Source organism: Spea bombifrons, chromosome 5 (assembly GCF_027358695.1).
Source record: "Spea bombifrons isolate aSpeBom1 chromosome 5, aSpeBom1.2.pri, whole genome shotgun sequence".
NCBI classification, from domain to species: domain Eukaryota; kingdom Metazoa; phylum Chordata; class Amphibia; order Anura; family Pelobatidae; genus Spea; species Spea bombifrons.
This window is the reverse complement of record NC_071091.1, coordinates 28,621,975-28,642,466: the sequence shown is the minus strand read 5'-3', so window position 1 is coordinate 28,642,466 and position 20,492 is coordinate 28,621,975. Positions and strand designations below refer to the sequence as shown.

The following is a 20,492-nucleotide window of genomic DNA, read 5'->3' as shown; positions in this document are numbered from 1 at the left end:
AATGCTACAATCTGGACTCTGCTACTAAGGCACAAATCAATGAGAAATCAAAGCTATACACATATCCAATTTGAACCCCCCCCCCCAGTATTTCATTCTTTTTGCCTCAGAAAGTACAAATGGAGATGCTGGAAGATTGGAGTTAAGTGCTCAGGGTAAAAGATTTATATGCCACTCAAACATTCAACGCCAAGTAGTTTTTTTCAAAGTATAATCTATTACCTTACATGCAGTACAAACCAGCTTTCAGCTCCTGCTTTGGCACACTATTTCTTTTCAAAAGAACACGTAATGGTGATTGATTATTTTTATTTGGTTCAGAGAGAAGCCAGCCTGGTAAAGACACTGTCATTATAAAAGTCACTTTGTTCCTGCCCGTTGCAGTGCCCCAGACAAAAGAAAACGGTATGCTTTTGGGGAAAAAAGCATAGTTATTTAGGCATAATTCATGGGGAAAGTTTAATGTGGGGAGTTTTGCTAAACATAAAAGGATGTGTTATTTTGTAACCTGTCGACTTGCAATAATGTTTTTGCATTGGAAAAATAAATGCTTACAGAAATGTATTTAATGAAATTGGTATTTTTCGGTATTTGCAATGTTGCTGAACATTAATACATGCAGTACTTCATTATATTGATAGAATAGTGAGTATATTGCCATGTTCCTGAACACTTATGTGTTCAGAGTGTGCACATAGAAGGACATTCACTCGCTTTTAAATTTAAAAGAATGTAGTCACAGATTATATATACAGTATCTCACAAAAGTGAGTAAATTAGCTGTCCCCTCAAAATAACAACACACAGCCATTAATGTCTAAACCTTGGCAACAAAAGTGAGTATACCCCTAAGTGGAAATGTCCAAATTGGGCCCAATTAGCCATTTCCCCTCCCCGGTGTCATGTGACTCATTAGTTTTACAAGGTCTCAGGTGTGAATGGGGAGCAGGTGTGTTATCGCTCTCGCAAGGAATAGGATAATATTTTGTAGATTGTGATGTTCTTTTTTAATGACAAAAGTTGGGTACATTGGGTACATCCTTGCATGTTGAGCTGCATCAGACAGATGCTTGAGAGTTGGATAGAAAGGTGTGGAAAAGGAAGGAAAATAACTAGAGCCTGTAGAACGATAGGATGATTCAGCACAACAAAGCGATATATATTTCACTACCCCTGTGCTTAGAATTAGGCACTTCCTAATGCCGTGTTATGCCTTAGGACAGGTAAACAAGAGGAACTGTTGGTCCCAAGCGTTGTTTGGTGCTGGGGGAAGCTATTTTGTGCATGAAATGCAATGAAATGAATGCCTGATGCATAGATATACAGTATGTTCCACTTCTATAAGCAGCGTTAGCAGTATGTAATCTTAACACTTTAGGGTGAAGAAGGCAATACACTTTGTTTCATCAAGTGTAACTGCATACCGGACAGCATATAAATAGATTCTTGACCCTCTAGTTAATCAGAGCATCTAAAGTGCTCTGATCCTCTTATTATTAACATTTATTACTTTTTTGGCACAGAGCCCGTAAAGCCTCTGATTTTCTATGACTAGTAAAACAGTATTAATCTAAGAAACAAAGACCCTGCATAAATTTGTGATTTTTAGGCTGCAAAAAAACCAAACCATCTGGAGAACACAGATTATTATTCTCAGATACAGAACATGCAAGATTAAAAGTGCAATTCCACGGGAATAAGAATCACTTCAGTTTAATTTATGACATTGATCTTTATAGTGCACAGTCGAGTACTGAGGTGTAGACTGGACCTAGGTTACACTTCACTGGTTGTGACAGACATATACAATGTAGCTCATGTAGACTTTAGCTTCCAGGTCACTCCTGTATATAATCATTTGGCTACCTTACACCTAGTCTTAGAGAATACACCCTTACAGTTTTGTAGCTCTTTTGTCCTAGGTTACATAGAAACATAGAAAGTGACGGCAGATAAGAGCCAGAAGGCCCATCCAGTCTGCCCAACCTCTGAGTACTCTCCTTTAGTACTTGCCCTTATCCTATATCTAGCTTGGCATTATGCCTATCCCATGCTTGCTTAAATGACTTTACTGTATTAACATCTACCACTTCCACTGGGAGGCTATTCCATGCGTCCACTACCCTTTCCGTAAAGTAATATTTTCTGATGTTACCATTAAACCTTTGCCCCTCTAGTTTATGCTTGTGTCCTCTTGTTGCGGTTTTATTTCTTCTTTTAAATAAACTTTCTTCCTTTACTTTGTTGATTCCCTTTAAGTATTTAAATGTTTCTATCATATCCCCCCTGTCCCGTCTTTTTTCCAGGCTATATAGGTTAAGATCCTTTAACCTGTCCTGGTAAGGTTTATTTTGTAATCCATAAACCATTTTAGTAGCCCTTCTCTGCACTTTCTCCAACATTTCTATATCCTTCTGGAGATACGGTCTCCAGTACTGTACACAATACTCCAAGTGAGGTCTCACCAGTGATCTGAACAGCGGCATGAGCTCTTCCCTCTTCCTACTGCTAATACCTCTCCCTATACAACCAAGCATTCTGCTAGCATTACCTGCTGCTCTACTGCATTGTCTACCTACCTTTAAATCCTCAGAAATAATTACCCCTAAATCCCTTTCCTCACACGTTGAGGTTAGGACAGTACCAAATAGTCTATACTCTGCCCTTGGGTTTTTATGCCCCAGGTGCATTACTTTGCATTTATCCACGTTAAATGCCAATTGCCACAGCTCTGACCATTTTTCCAGCTTACCTAGATCGTTTGCCATTTGGCTTCTTCCTCCAGGAACATCAACCCTGTTGCAAATTTTTGTGTCGTCAGCAAATAAACATACCTTTCCATCAACACCATCTGCAATATCACTAATGAAAATATTAAAGAGAATGGGTCCAAGTACAGATCCCTGAGGTATCCCACTGGTAACAAGACCTTGTTCTGAATATACGCCATTGACTACAACCCTCTGTTTTCTGTCACTCAGCCACTCCTTAATCCATTCAACAACATTGGGATCTAAACCCAGAGATTGCAGTTTATTTATAAGTCTTCTATGTGGAACAGTGTCAAAGGCCTTACTGAAATCCAGATACGCAATGTCTACTGCACCACCTTGATCAATTACTTTAGTCACCCAATCAAAAAAATCAATACGATTTGTTTGGCAAGATCTTCCTGAGGAAAACCCATGTTGTTTTTGATCTTGAAAGCCATGTGACTTCAGATGTTCAACAATCCTTTCCTTTAACATTGTTTCCATTAATTTTCCCACTACAGATGTAAGACTAACTGGCCTGTAGTTGGCCTGTAGGTTCTCTGTGTTAAGGTGCTGATGACCAATACCCTGTTCCCCAAATAAATTCTCTTGGCTCTGGTCTTGCTCTGGTGACCGAGTTCCATGACACAGCCTCATCTTTCTCCCTTTAGACACATGGTCCCGTATACTATACCATTCATGGTACATGCTGTTTGCAACCGGGATCCTGCTTGTGTCCCAGTCCAAAAAGCATTTGCAAGGGGACACCATGACAAGTTAAAGGGGCTTCTCAGCTATCAAATGGATTAAAGTGCATATCATATTTATGCCTTATTATGTACAGTATATGCTTATTATACAGATGTGAAAAATGCATTACATGCATACATTCCAATACCTTCTTATTGCATACCAACCAGTGCATAAATACAAAAGGTAGACTTTAATATTCTTACACAGTTAACAATATTAAATATATTCATAAATATATATCCTGGCAAAAGAGCCAGATAATTTTTAGTGCCATAGTCTCTTTTTAACATATTTTTTTAAAGATAAAACTAAATTAAGCATTTACAACACATTTGCCAGCAAGATATTGTAATTTTATATCTGTGTAATATAGCTAAATTAACCTTTATTAGTAAAATAAGTGATTTTACCGTCAGATTATATGGGGACACTACATTTAGATGTCTTTAATTGAACTGCCTTTCTACACAATGCCTAATTTTGTCTTGTGCATAATTTAGAAAATATAGGGTTAGCGGCATGGTGACTTTGATTTACTGTGGTGAATAAACCCCTCTGACATACCAAGCAATTCTCAGCATTTATGCCGATTTTTAGGTTCATATGGCCACCATGCATACCCAACAGATGTTGAATGACAGCAAATACTTGGTGTTATATGGGCATGGAACAGTAGAAATGGCCTGTACTATACCAAGAAATATCATCTTTTTTATATCACAACATCCAGTGTGTTTGGGATACTTAGTGGATTCTAAAACCTTTATATATAAATATTGTGTACAATTATGACATGTCTGAAGGTCAAAATCTCACAGTAATATGTACAGCTTGTCACTAAATATGCCAAAGGATATCTATCGCCCATTATTATTAGATATCTTTAGTTGTTGGAGCACCATCTTTCAGAATAAAAAATCAACAGCCTTTTCTGCAACCCTCTCCACCTACTCATCCCTGGGAAACTCTAACTAAATAAATAATGATATTAAAAAGAAACTAAAACCACAGCCATGCACTTGGAAAATCTTGCAGCGTTTATATCAGCATTATCTTTTCTTGAGCTGTTAAGCTCCCTGATCGGGTTTCACTTGAAATATATTCAATTCCTGATGGATCACCATAGTTATACAATCTCAGCTGAAAAAAGAGGTACACTAGATGGAGAGAAGACCATTTGGTTGATCACACAATCATGCTACGATTTACTAATGTTACCTTGTGAATTTATAGGATATAAATTCACTCTACTGACCCACAATGAGACCTTAGCAATGAGGCATGCATTGCTTTTGTTTTGTACATTACATTTTACTAGGGCCAACATGAAACTGAGGATTGTGGGAGTAACAGCTCAGTAAATTAAAAATTATTTACTCGTCCAGATTGATTAAGCTCTCTATCTGTAGCCACATAACCATTTTGCGTGTCATTGTTTTGAACTAGCATTTTATAAACCAGACACCTAATTTTAGAAGCCTACTTGTTTTTAACACCCATTGAGGAATATGGCATACAAATGAACATACAATTGTACATTTTGCCATGATTAACTACTTCTAACCATTTTTCCAGTTTTGCTTTATTCAGGGGTGATCACATTGGCCATTTTTTTCCAAGACACATATACATATCTGGAAACTCTCTATGATTACCCCAGAGCCTCTGGGTGAAACACTACTTCCCCAAGGGTCTCCAGGTCTCTTTCCTCTTTCTCTGAGCAGGTGAGCTGCAGTTTTCCACACCCACTTCCCCTCCTTCTCCCCGCCCACTTAAGATCTTCTGGGGCAATCCTTGCCCCGCCTCCTTGCAAAGCTACTCTCCAGAAGAGGGAGAACTCAGAGTTGCATACTCTCTTAAGATTCCAGGTAGGAACATACAGATTTTACATTGCGCTGAGCAGCGTATATGAAAAGTACTGCAGTGCAGTATAGGAGGATGTGTTAACTCACAGAAGAGAATTAGTTACTCAGTTATACACTCCACATATACCCCAACATATCAAGTGTATATGTGACCTGGAAAATAGGCTGGCCTGCATATTGTGAAATGCAGTACATTAATATATCTTTGATAAATTATAAGAACGATGCTTCTCAGCAAACGGGCAAAGTGATGGGATCTTTAGAAATCTAATATCACTGGCAGCTGCGGAGATAATTGCTCAGAACCATCTGCTATATTTGACATAGGGCGAAAAGAACAAATACAGCATATCTGTCATGCCACAAACTGTTTTATAAGATTAACTACATATAGAAAGGATTTGTAAGCTGAACTACTGGCTTGGGGGGGTTAAACAAAAGATAATTCCAGGTGACAAATAACAACACTGCAGGGTACCCATTTTAGTAACCACAGTTATTATGTATAGCTTGTTAGTAGAGTTATATTTTCAGCAATAGGAGACTGAGGGTGAAAACACAATTTTCTGAGTGCAGATTCTCGGCAGTCTAATTAATAAAGATTTTTTATGCCGGCAGATACAGGGATACAGCTGCCAGTTAACACCAGGCAACACAGTTTAAACCCTATACTCCAGACAGTGTCTGTCCTAAATGGAACCTAAAGGCAAGAAATATTCTAGATCATGCACCCCAATGTAGCTCATGCGATATTACTCTGCCAGCTGATGGATGCCACCTCCTTACTTTCTCGAACATAGGGAGTGATAGTGGCTTCATATTCATGTACAGTAACATAACCCATAACTTAAAAACAGGTTTAACCCTGCGTCTCAGTGTTTTTGCTCCAATTTCAGGGTTAAGCAACAACATCTCAGGATCATGCAGTCTGGAACTGACTCATTCATACTGATCTCTATTATTGCTTTTTCTTAAATTACATCATGGTTGATATCCCTGTTTAAATACATACATCTTTAAATAATGACAAATCAAGGTTTCCATGAGAACATGTATCAGAGCCCATGATGGGCTAATTCAGTGTAGAGTCTTAGCGTCTGCACATTAAGAGAGTTCCCACGTATACTTACAGGGAACTGCCTGGAATGGCTAATTAGAAAGCTGACCCAGTATATCGTAGTTCAATGAAAGGATATACATTACTTAAATAACACCCATTTTACAGAATGACTGCCTTCTGTAGTATGAAAATAAAGGGTATATGATAGTAAAAGTGTACCTGATTGACAGCTGTTTTTCTTTAACATTTTAGTTAAACATGAGATGGATAAATTCACACACATTTTGTTTCTGATCTAAGGGTGAAAAAATATTTTCCAACCTACAATTTACACAAAGTTACTGTCTCAGAGCCTGTGTCAAAGACACTTCAAATGTAGCGACACACCGTGGTTATCCCCCTTAGGTCTCCCATCTACCCCCAGGTTATCCAATCAGCCTGAACGCATCTGCTATGGAAGGATTTTGTTCTAGATCATCATTGTGCAACTTCTTGATCATTCACAATCTTATAATTAATCGAATTAATGATGCAAATAATAGAACACGTCTGGTTTTCATACACTCTCGGCGGTTGAAAATTACAATTTGTTAATCCATAATAACATTATAACAGGTTCATCTGTTGGTTTCTTCTAGTTTTGAAGGTATTTGTTGGAGCATTTAATTAACAAGGCAAGGAGTCTAATGTTTCTTACCTCATAGGCATATTTCAAATGTTGCTTCAGGCCGTTCGCTGTTTGTACTTGTTTCCTTGATTTAAAAATTCAGTTAAAAAAGGGGAAAAAATGTGTTTGTGTTACCATATGTACCATGGATTTTGTACTTCCATAAAAAAGGACATTAACCGGATTTCATCACCCTGTACAATGTATACTGCCAAAGTTTAATAGATAACAATAGATGACAAAAATAATATTTTTTTGTAATCTTCATAATTATTTTTTTTGAACATTCTATCGATGGATTTTTTTATATCTGAAATGAGCTTTCCATGACATATTATTTGAGGCTTGTAGGCCATCATATTTTATTTATGTATAACCGATATTCTCAAATAGCTGTTGGTTATTAGAAATGCATTACTTTATTAACCCTTGGTTCTGTAAATGTATAATAATATTAAGTCATTAAACAAATGAGATATAAAACAAAAAAAATATGTTGACATTTTTGATTTTGAAGGCTATCCCAATATCCAATGGTCATAAGTGCTCACTTAAGTAACTAAAATATGGTGTATTAGTCATACTATTCTGCACCATTTAATACTCTGTAAGTTACTCTCATCAGCCAAGATTTATGAAATCATCAAATGTTTCCTTCTTTTTAAATGTATCATCTCTAGCTTAACTTTACAAAAAAACGTGACAGATGGAAGTGAAAACATAATATGTAAGAAAAGTAGAGAACCTGAAAAAGAAAGTCATGAAAAAATGTGTTGGAGAAAAAAGATTGACATTTATTTGATTTGGAAGAATTAATGTAGAAATGTGTGTGTTTTTTTATTCTCTCTTTCAGGCTGGTCCCCCAGAGGCTGAGGATGAGCTGACGGACACAGAAGATAATGAGGAAGAAGATTTAGGCGTCATGGATGATCAGCGCAGTGTAATCCTTCACCTTATCTCACAGCTCAAGCTTGGCATGGATCTTACCAAGGTACGCAGAGAGGATTGTGCTTTATAGCCTTCTTGCTCCAGCAAGCTTTCTCCTTTGAGCCGTAACAGAATAACTAGATAATGCTATTTCCTTAGTAACAAGATTAACAATTTTTTATGTTAAATCCTGTCGGATGAGGTAAGTAAACCGGGAAGGTGAATGTAACTAACTTCATTTGGTTTTGATTTGCATCGATGGAAGTGCAGTCTGGAGTTGCTGCAGTTCACTTAGCCATATCGATGCTATGATCAGATAACCTGCATTTCTCTGTAGGGTCATGAAGATTGTAGGCTGTTCAGGTACATACCGTATTTGCTCGATTATAAGACGACCCTGATTATAAGACGACCCCCCAAATCTGAATATTAATTTAGGAAAAAAAAGAAAAAGCCTGAATATAAGACGACCCTATAGGAAAAAAGTTCCCCGCACCTGACAGCCGGGGAAGGTCTGTGCGATGGACGCAGACAACCCCCGCTGCTAGCCACACCTCCTTCCTGCTGCAGCGGAAGTTTTCTACGCGAATCGCGTAGATATCTTCACGCTGCCCCAGCTACACACCGGGGACTCAGAAGCACCGGTAAGTGGGGCGGGGGGGGCAGGAGGATCCAGGTCCCCTGCAGCTGCGGGGGATCTGGATCTTAGTCGTCTCATAGTCAGACCTATTTGAGGTCTGATTATAAGACGGCCCCGATTATAAGACGAGGGGTATTTTTCAGAGCATTAATCGAGCAAATACGGTATAAACCAAGATATATAAGGGGTTTTCTTGTGAAGTAGGTTATTGAGTAGTATCTGCCATCCAATGAGTGATTTTGCAATTTTGATGCCCCTTTATCCTGACATCAAGATGAGGTCACACACTCCTTGCTTATTTAGTAATTAATAGAAAAATAAGCCATTACTGTAACAAACTAGATACGGAAGAGTTGGGCTGGTATCTTGGAGAAGGAGAATATTTTTGGAGCTCACCCGGTTGTAGATCTGCCAGACACTCTTTTTGATGGTGGATCTTTAGTGAGAGAGGGAGAGTTTTTTAAAGGTCTAACTATTTAGTTAAAAACAAATGGGTATTTGTAGGACAGTGTAGGGTGTTTCCCTGTCATCAGTCCATCCTTTAAGAACCCTGCATAGAATCCTGGTTGACTGTTTGATCATCATATACCTTTTGTTCCGTACTGGACTGCAATCCATGTGTCACTATAAGTACGCATGTAGATTCTAAATACAATTTTTTCCGATATACAATTATTCCAATCATCACAGTAGAGTTTTAGCACCATGATTTCCAACATTTCAAATGGCTAAAGAGAGAAACTTGGGAAGTATGCAGCACAACAAAAACGTCTATATTAGCATAAAAAGAGACTCCTTTTATTGCATCACAACCACATGACATCAAAACCTACTCTGCTCAGTCTGAACTCTACTGAACAGTGTTTTAAATGAAGGCCAACGCACCCTTTTGAAGTGTAGAGTGGGCGCTGGGCATTATTAAATGGGAATATTAAATACAGTGCTTTCAATGGTAACGTAGATTACCATTGAAGAAAACTTTGTTTCAATTTATTTCAAAGAAACCTTTCTTTTAGCTGCAGACCTGGAAGCTGCCATTGCAGGCAGTCATGATATTTTGGGTGAGTGATAAATCACCACACTAAGCTCACTGTTTATGCAAGTGCTGCTTGTCCAATTAAATCCTCTGTAGACTTTCATTAATCAGTGTGTCAGGGTTTGAGTGATTAAGACTGGGACATTCTTTTGTTTACAAAAAGGCAGTTTGATAAGGAGTCCGGGTATTTGTCTACTAGATTGGACCAAGAGTCAGTTCCTCTTCTCCTCCTCAAAAGCTCCTGTTTTGCTGGATACGGGTGTATTATACTGTTTTAAGGTGTTAAGTTGTGAATGTCTTTATAAAGTAAAAATAGCTTATGCGTATGGAGGTTTTAGATTAAATTATTACAACCGCATTTTCCTACCGCAAACATATACTTCTGTGCATGCCAATACTGTACAATACCATAAAGTTGTGTTCGCCGATTGACATGTACCTTTGGGAATACTCACATGCTATTAAAGGAATATAACCATTGTGTACCACATCTAGTGCCGTGGATTGCGGTAAAGCAAAACATGGCAAAATCCAAAATATAACAAACTCCAATTGTAACAGTGCTGCCAAACACATTAAAGAAGACATTACCTAATAGGACGTAGTTTAAATAATACTATATTTTTTTAAGCCAATTTCGCTTTAAAAAGGAGTAAACACAAATGCACACAGACAGGCAGAAGCACCAGAGAGGCACAATTATGGTGACCAGTATGCCAAGGGGCTTGGCCAGCGATGAGGAGGTCAATAAACACAGTCCTGGCATTGCGGTGACAGGAGGTGATTTCTTGGAGGTACACGCAGACAGTTGCCATAACAACTGTTGTTATAGAAGCAGACAAACAGTAATTGCCATGCTAGCAATATGCAAGTGGGTTCATACTGTGGAGCAAAAACAATAGCTAAAGGTAATGATAGAGATTTTCATACAAAGAAATAGAAATTATAAGTTAGAACTAGCAGTGCATATTGTGACTTCTGAAGCCCATCATTTTGATATTATAAACTCACAGATTAATTGTTTTATCTGTTTATCCCATTAATGGCTTTTGCACCTTTGCATGATAAATACATTCTTTTTTCATAGTACTTTATTATTACTGCTCATTTTTTCTATTTTGCTTGCTGTATTAAAACATTTGATTCTGGGGATCCAGCTCAAATATTGATGCTACGTATTACTGCTTGTGTTTCATGAATGAATATATTTTAGTATGGTGGTCCATTAAAATGCCAGTTTAATGTCTCTGACATCCCCACTACAGAAGAATGCATATTAAAACATTAAAGCACTTACCTTTAAGCTCTTCCATGGTCTGACAATTCTTGCCACTGATTGGCTGCTTAAAGCAACCAATCAGCAGCAGGAAAGCATTCCCATTGAAGTCAATGCAAGCAATGCCACACATGGACATGGGTCTATTCAGATCCCAAGCCAGCAATGGAGCTGGCTGGAATTATGTATATCATGTGCATGGAAATGTGTGTGGCTGAACCCATCTCATGTACAGAAAGTAGCTGGGGGGAGGGAAATTATGGACCCCCCCAATACACTATTTAGTGTAGAGTCTCTTACATCATTTTAAGATCTTTCCCCTTTTAAGGCCTATGTAGCATGCCTCTGTGTTTCAGCCAGCTCCCCATACTGTAAACATGCTGTTTTAATGTGATAGCAAGATGTGGCAAATGTATACCTTCTTGTAACTTGTCTCAAAACTGTGGCAAAAATAATATGGAAGATTGAGATTAGATCTCGTCCATAGCATTAATATAAAAACAAAAATGTAAAAAAAAGACTTTCCCCCCAGTGTTATAATCCTTTGAGTGCCCCGTGCAGCTATAGCTGAAAGCATCTGTTATCAAATGGAAATGTAGATGAAAACCTGCTAGAGAAAAACAATGTGTTTTTATATGCTTCATTCTCTGTGGGCTCATATCTAAAACAGGAAATTTGCATTGGAAAGGGTTTTAGTCACAAAGGAATAGCAAACCAAATGCTAAACTGTGAAATATTTTTCAATTTAGCATCAGTCCCTTTTGTACGCAATAAAATTGACACCGTAGAGAATGATATTTGCTAAGAACTATTAAATAAATACCAGCTTTACTTTAAGATTCTCTGCCCCCACTAGAACGAATCATGGCCTTTTCTAACTCCAGAAAGTACTTCATTAATTTTCGGAGATCGTATCATCATTTTGTCACTGATCAATGCTAAAAAAATAAAAATAAAAAAAATCAAACACATAACCAGCGGACTTGCGTTGGAAACACATTCTACTTCTGCTTATATGCAAGAAACTGCCTACCACATGACTGTTGTAGGTTTGATTTTCCGGGCTAGGCTTAACTCCCCATTAACCCCAATAACGACACCACACACCATTGAATATGGATAAGAAAAGGCCATAGCCAATTTTATTTATTAGAGTCATTGTCACGCCAAAACCTGAAACAATAAACATAGGTGCGTTAACAAGGACAATGACTCAAAACACAAACATGTAAATATATACAATAAACACAATGCACACACCAAGCTTGCCAAGTAATCCAGGTACCATAACCAAATACCACTTAAGGAAGGGACATACCCGGATGCCCCCACACTGACCTGAGGTTCCCAGCACTGACAGCCAAGAACCTCCCACCAGATGTTACCAACCAATCACTTACCACCACATTAACCCCCTGGATACCTGGCAAGCTGCTGCCCCACAGACAAAACCACAGAAACAAAATAAAGGGAGGGAGGGTGGGCCAGGTAAGCTAACCACAAGAATGGTTCCTGAGCCCGAGAAAGCAGCCACTTATATAATCTTCCCCCAACTCCACCCCCACATTTCCCACCAAAAAGCCTACCCCTCCTCCTCACAACAGTCAGGGCCCACTGTAGCCCATGCTGGCCCCCCCGTGGGCATCATTCTATTGTAGAGGTTCTAAATATATGGCTACTCGCTGGCTTCCACTATCATAAATGGCCAGTTGTGAAGTTTCTTCTGTAGGCTTTTACCACTAACTGGCTGGACTCCATGAACCATCATTCAATTCTATACTATAAACAGCAATCAAAAAATACAGTAATAAAAAAAGAATTTACAAATGTACCACAAAAGGAAAGGGTGTCATTCCATTTAGACCTATTGGTGGATGGGTTTGCAATTTGTTTCATTATTTGTGTATCCCCACTCTAGTTTCACTAAATGATGTTTTTGATGAAGCTTTGGGAACTTTTGTCTTTTGTCCTGCATAGGTAGTGCTTCCAACATTTATTTTGGAGAAGAGATCCCTCCTGGAGATGTATGCAAATTTCATGGCCCATCCAGACGTGTTTTTGGCCATTGCTGCTGGAACAACCCCAGAGGAACGAATGATCAGCTTTGTGGAATATTACCTTACAGCCTTCCATGAAGGCCGTAAAGGTGCAGTGGCCAAGAAACCCTATAACCCAATTATAGGTGAAACATTTCATTGCAGCTGGGATGTCCCCAAGGACAAAGTAAAACCTTGTAGAACTCATGCTTCTTCTGCACAAGCAAAAGAAACTTCCACAACCCAGAGCTTTCCAACAGACTTGTATAAAGTGCGATTTGTGGCTGAACAAGTATCGCATCATCCACCCGTGTCTTGCTTTTATTGTGAAAGTAAAGAGAAGAAAATGTGTGTGAATGCTCATGTGTGGACCAAAAGCAAATTCCTGGGGATGTCAGTTGGAGTTTCAATGGTTGGAGAAGGTATGTTGAATGGTTTATATTATTATGCCCTTTTTAAATATTTTAGTGCATTGCACCTTATAGTTTATTCAGATGCTTTACTTTCAGGAGAGATGGCGTATTTTTTTTACATTTTGCATTTGTTTCATTAAACATTTCTTTGCAATGTAATTGAATATGCCTACCAGTTTAAATAGTTAAGCATCAGATGGTTTTAGAGTATATCGTGATATTATATAAGGTAAAGTGTGTTAAGCTCTCAGCCATGCTGTAGGTTGTAGAAAATACTTTGAGACAAGGGTTGATAAATTTGGTTTGGATCTAGAAGCCAGCCACATAAATGTAGGAGCCAGTTTTTCCAATCATGTTTTGATTTTCATGTATTTAAAGTTTCTGTCATATCTCCCCCTTTTCTCTTCTCGGGTGATATGGCAACAATATATGTCCTCCTAATATAATATACACTATATGGACAAAAGTATTGGGACACCTGACCATTACACCAGAGAAGAAAAAAAGTCACTGAAAGTTCACCCTTATCTCTGTGATAATTACCATGATGTATATTCAGTGAGTAAGGTGGAGAGGGATTAGGCAGACATATTAATAACTCTCCACCACCTTGCTTTGGCAACTGTAGTAAAAAAAATCAACCAAAAAACATATTAACGTAACAAATGTATTGCTGTAATTCTACTTTTCTATTTCCTTATTAGTGATAAACTGTCTTTATGAGCTCTCCTTTAAACATACCACAGTTATTAGTTGTAAAATCTGTTTTTGTTATGAAATGTTTTGAAATGATTCATACCTTTGTTTTAATATTGTATGAAGCTTTCACAGCCCCTAAGACATTTCGCTACCTGGGAAGCTAATGTGTGGAGTGTTGAGTCTTCTGGCAACTGTCTAAGAACTGTATCCACACATTAACAAGAGGGGAAATTGTTGTTATAATGCATAAGTCAAGAAATGCGGATGTTGCAAATGTATAATAGCATGTATTTGTTTCTGGTTCTAGAATTTTCTGTGAATCACTGCAGTATTTGCATACAGGGGTTGACAGCCTATGTAGGTCTTTTGTTTCCAGCTAGAACTCTCATTATTGCACACAACTCAAGTTCTGCACATTAACTGTTCACAGATAAGTTGTGTAGAATATCATACTGTTATGTAGTTAACATAGTAGTACACAATATATGCACTGGCGTAATAAATGGGGTCTGCAATCCCTTGTTCGTGTCTCGTCATACCGATTCAAAGTAGTTTAGAAACTGCCCTTTCTAAACTATTTTGAACTGTCACGAGAGAGGGGAGCGTATCAGGGTCACGTGCAAGCAGCGAGACAGAAAGCTGCAGGAGTGGTGAGAGGTAAGTTGGGGAGGGAATGTTTGTTTGTATGTATGATTGCTAGCATGGATGTGTAATTGTGTGTGTGAGCATGGATGTGTAATTGTGTTTGTGTGTGAGAATGGATGTTTAATTGTGTGGGTGTGAGCATGGATGTGTAATTGTGTGTGTGTGAGCATGGATGTGTAATTGTGTGTGAGAGCATAGATGTCTAATTGTGTGTGTGAGCATGCATGTGTAATTGTGTGCGTGTGAATGTAAGTGTTAGTGAGTATGAGTGTATGGAACTTGTGTAAGCGTGTATAAATATATGTGCCAGAACATATGTTGGAGAGGGGGGACAAGGGGCAAAGGAGACACAGACAAATTGTTTTGGGGGGGCAGTGATGGCACATACCAGCTGTTTGGGGATGGGGCAATTTTTGCACCAGGACCATGTGGTTTCTAGTTACGCCCCTAAATATTAGTAATGGAATCATCAAAAATGTCTTTATAAGACATGGCCATTCTTAAATGTCACTGAACCCACAACAGAGCAGAACAGATAAACAGTGTCTGACTTTTCTGTTTTATAAATATCTAAGATATTAAGTTTACATTGCTGTAAGAGGTAACTATTAGAGAAATATTATGTATGATCAATATTGATAATGTTTTGAAAGGTAACCTCTGTTTCACAGTGAAGATTAACAGTTGTTAATCAAGTGAACTAAATACAGGTCAAATCACCACTCTTTAAAGGGGAACTCCCACCATACTTGTATATCCTTTTGTTATTTACCTATAGTTATAAGGTATATGAATTTAATATTTATACACAAATAAATTTTAAATTTATTTCTATGCTATTTGTAAAGTTAGTTCTTGGAGAGATCAGAACACTGCACTGATTGTGTAACACTTGATGTGACGTGCAACGTAATCACAGAAATACTTGTACCAAAAATGGCGTCAAACTTGCAAAATGCGTCTTTATTTGAAACAATACCCTGTCTACTAGTAACAATTAGTGTCCAAAGTCCAACTAGAAAAAGCGACACGCAACTGTGGCAAAATTTTAGGTAAGTTTCCCTGCTCTTCTGCTTCAAAAAACAAAAAGCTATGTTGTGCACATTGCTATGTACCCTATTAAAATAATAAATATGCTACATACAAAACAAGATTATGGCCCTTCCCCTTAAAACATGCTTGTTTCCTTCATTAGTCTGCTGAGTCAGGTACTGGTCAGGCAAGACCTCTCAGAAAGAGTGTTGACATTATTATCAGATCATCCAGCCATGTCTTCTTGCAAACAGTGTTCTGCGCCTGCGGTAATATGGCTTTGTTCTCCTGCCAAAGGAAGCAGGAGAACAGGAGTAGAGAGAGAACATCGCTTTGTCAGCATCCGGTCTCAGCTGATACAGCATTAGTGTCATTTGGACAGCCATAGAAAATGAGGATCATCTCAGCAGATACACCTTGTTTTCTGTAAATTCTATCACCGATTATAAGTTTAATGATTCTTTAATCGCTTCACCACAGGACAGATCTAATATGGAGACCTTTTAATTGGCTTCTCCTCTATGAGCAAATGGATTTATCATTACACGGTCCTGTTGATGGTGCAACGTACCATTTCACACATTATAAATCGTACAAGCACTTGCAGAAAATGTGTAAATGGTCTTTTGCAGAGTAAAGATGTATAGTAGCTTGAGCTTATGTGTACTAAATATGACAGTTGTCCTAAAAGATCATACTTAGAACAGCAATATTATTCTATTATCAAGATCACTTGTTGAACACTTGTTTCAGAAAACATTAATGATTTTTAGTGCAAGAATAAGGAGTTACTTAAATCGTATCACCAAATCCTACATTTTCACCTCTATATACTAAATAAACCTATGTGGTGGTGGTGGTGGTAAAATAAGCCATACTGTAAAATCTGGTGTATAATACGCAGGTATAACTTTACCCTCAATTTTTAGGGAAAAAAAAATTACTTGTGCATATTAAGCACCCACCATTGGACAGTGAGACTTACCTTGTAAGGTAAATCCAATTAATAATCTGTAACCTAAAATGTCACAAATCAATGATCAGCTATGTAATAAAAAATGTGCTATAGCACCTACACATGCATAATGGGGATTATAGTACTCTAGAGTGCCAAAGAGAGTACCACGTAGCTGTGGTAGTGTCCAGCCACATTTTGGGTTGTTGGTCTTCAGGAACATACGATATTAAGTCTAATCTCACAGTAAAGCAGTTTAAAAGCATCAGTACTGCCTTGGCTTCTGAAATTGCCAGATAGCTGATACATATGGTAGGCATTGCGTGGGAAAAATGCCACCTCTGCCATTTCTTCAATACATCATAATCTCTGGTAATTAAGACAATTATTTTAAACCATTCCAGTGGGATGAGTATGCACAGTTTGCCTTTTGCAAATAGCTAGAAAAATATGTCCAGACTAAGTGTGTTTTTTTTTCTTCTTTTCTTAATCAGTCTCTATCCTAATAGGATAATTAATAGGATTTTCTGTGAAATGATCTGGTTTATTCATTTTGTGATTACAAGGCATCTCTCCTCTCCCCTCTTTAGATGTCCCTCTCCTTAATTGATTGCACCTGTGTTTCAGTGTCTAGCCTGAGAACTGTAATTCATTTATTAAGTCGCAACAGGTTCCCAGGCAAACAGTCAAGGCATAAAGTAGACCCGTGAATAATCAAGAATACAATCATGCCATAAAAAGTGACATATCGCATGTGTAAACTACTTGTTGGTTTTTTATGCCAAAAATAAAACAAAACACATCTGCAAGAGAAGCTGGTAATTATATTTATGCATATAATTATTCTGCAACTGCAGTTTTATGCGCTTGCAACACCTTTGTACATAACATTTCTCTTGATTATTACCCCTTCTTATAGTGCTTTTCTGTGTTGCTGCACTTGAGCTCTTTAGCTGCAACTCTGGAGATAAGATAAGTAACATGCTTAACAGGTTAAAAACTGCATGCTAAAGTACCTACATAGGCACTCTTTGTTGAGGAGTCTGCATGGCACACAACCATCCCTTTAATACAGCTAAACCAGGGCCGGACTGGGAATTAAAACCAGTCTTGGAAATAATTGAACACAAGCCCCATATTCACACAATATTCAACAATAATTTGAAATAATCATTACAATTTAACCCAAGGGCGATACTAGAAACCACAAATAGTCTGTGCCATGTTTACCCCCAAACACCTTGCCTGTGCCATGTTTCCCTCCAAACAGCTTCTCGGTCCCACAAAACAGCCTGCTTGTGAACATACACATTCATGCTCACATACTCTTACACATTCTTGTTAACACACGCTTATACATACATTATCATTCTAACATGCATACATACTCCCTCCCTCTTGTATCCCTTACCTCACCTGCTTTCTCTCTGGTGTTCACTTTTACTACGGTTTCATCTATGCCAGTCAGCACTGGATATGACATCATACCCGGCGTGGCACTGACTGGTATACATGCAGTCATTATACGTGTGGTTGCAAATGCAACTGCAGGGGCCAGGGGAGGCGGCCTACTGGGAATCTCCCAGTATCTTGGTAAGACAGTCCGACCCTGTACACTGCTGTTAGCAACCTGCTTAATCCCTTCTAGAACATTTATCTAACATGGCTGCATCCAATCTCAGACCATCTGATATGTGGCCTGGATTAAGCCTCTGTTTGGATGGGTGGCCTAATTAGTTTAGAACAGCTACTGAGCATATGGCTTGGCCACATACAGCTCTAAAGTTAGGGAAAACTAGAGTGACCAGATGAGCCATTTTTGGTTTCAGGACAAATATACCCATTTTTCATGTTGCTGACCAGCACGTGTAAAGCGGTGTCCTGCAGTATGAGGGATGTAAAACAAAAGGGAATCAATGACACATCTGTCCCACATACTGCATGATTAGCAGCATTTGAAATGTACGTGTATCATGGAGAAACATGCCTGTAAATATATATATTAAAGGGCAAGGCTTGGACCTGCTGCATTATGCATAGTTAAAGTTAAAATGCTATGTTATTCTACCTCATTTAAACTGTAGTGTAAAAAGCCTGTACTTTGTCATTATCAAGACAATTTCCCTGCTATGTTCTTGCGCGGAACATAATTTCCAGCACGAGGGCTATACAGACATTCTTTAAATGCTGACAGAGCTACAGAACTTGAGACCCATAAGAACAAGGGAATAATTGAGTCATCTGCAATATATTAAATCCGATTTTATTTTACGTTCTATACTATTACTTTACCAATACATCTCAGCATTCAAATAAAATGATCCATAACTGTCAAAACAACATAGCACTAAAGAAGAATTGATCTTTATATATACACCATGAGGGTGGTAAATCAACCAAAATCAATCAGTCTGTCCAGTTCTTATATAGCCGAGTATTTGTGCAATTTGGGAGACTATAAATTCCATAGATAAAGTGGTTTCAGCGATAATAGCATGCTTTGTAAATATAGCAAGACTGAATAAACCTTCTCTGCCCTAATAGGAACTATACACCTTAACTCAATTTCTGAATGTATATTATGGGTAGCCGCTTCGGTCCTTGGAGTAAATGTGCTCCTCTAGGGTAAAAGAGTCTCTCCCAATGGACCAAACCACCATTTACGACACATGAGTCAGGATGATAGAGAATGCTCTTTATTAGGACTGGGTAAAATTCCCGCCACTCCACTACCAATGGAGGGAAATTGACAAACACAGGAAACAGATAAGGATTAATATAACTAACACATAACAGAGTGGCGTGGGATTATGCAGGCATCATCAATAGACTAATCTCCTGACACATTCAACAATGGCAAATACACAACAGAGGTGAAAGGATTATGAAAGTAGCATTTAAAATGTACATTGTAGCAGGGACAAAATTAGAAACCACTCTGCCATGGTGTGAAGATTGCCCCGGGGTCCCCAGTCTCCACCAAGCAATATGCCCCACAGTGCCACCTTTGCGCTCCAAACAGCCTATCGGTGCAATCTTGACCCCTAAATACTTGTCTGTGCTATTTTTGTCAATTTAACAGTGCCCAGAGCTGTTAATGATGGTAGAAAAGAGACGCACGTCTTTAGAAAAATGAAGAGAGGAGTTACAGGTGGATTTGGATTGGAGGATAGAGATATAGGGGGTGCGAAGTCCTGTAGGTCAGGGGTTTGGATTTGATTATGGGGGGTATGAGGAGCCAATGGAGCAATTGGCATAGTGGCGCAGCAGATGAGAAACGTTGACAGACAAAGATTAATCTAACAGCACTGTTGAGGGTGGATTGGAGTGGTGAAAGGCAGAGAGCCCAGTTATTAGGAAATTGTTATAATCCAGACAAAATGTCACAAAGGAGTGGATTAATATTTTGGTTGTTTCTTGTGTGAGGAATGGGTGAATTTAGGAGATGTTTTTCAGGTGAAGGCGGCAGGATTTGGTGAGACACTGTGCGTGAAGAGTGAAAAAGAGAATAGAGTGAAGTGTGACTCCAAGCCAGTGAACTTGGTCTGTTGGTTGGATGGTGGAGTTGTCTACATTGATAAAGATGTTGGAAGTTGTGGACAGAGAGGATGGGTGGAAAGGAGATACAGATTAGGGTGCCATCTGTGTATTGGAAACCAAAGGAAGATATGAGTTATCCAAGTAAAGAGGTGTAGATGGAGAAGAGCTAAGTCCTGAGAAACTCCAACAGATATC

The 20,492-nt window shown here is 38.4% G+C and overlaps 1 protein-coding gene across 2 annotated transcripts in view; it reads left to right on the top strand.

Moving 5' to 3' along the window:
* The window catches only part of OSBPL10 (oxysterol binding protein like 10), a 133,412-nt gene that overhangs the window by 100,488 nt on the left and 12,432 nt on the right, over nt 1-20,492 (top strand). For both annotated transcript variants that reach the window (XM_053468005.1, XM_053468004.1), the window contains 2 exons: nt 7,952-8,089; nt 12,955-13,435. In XM_053468005.1, the coding sequence (XP_053323980.1) occupies nt 7,952-8,089; nt 12,955-13,435 (619 nt within the window). The remainder of the gene's footprint in view (nt 1-7,951; nt 8,090-12,954; nt 13,436-20,492) is intronic.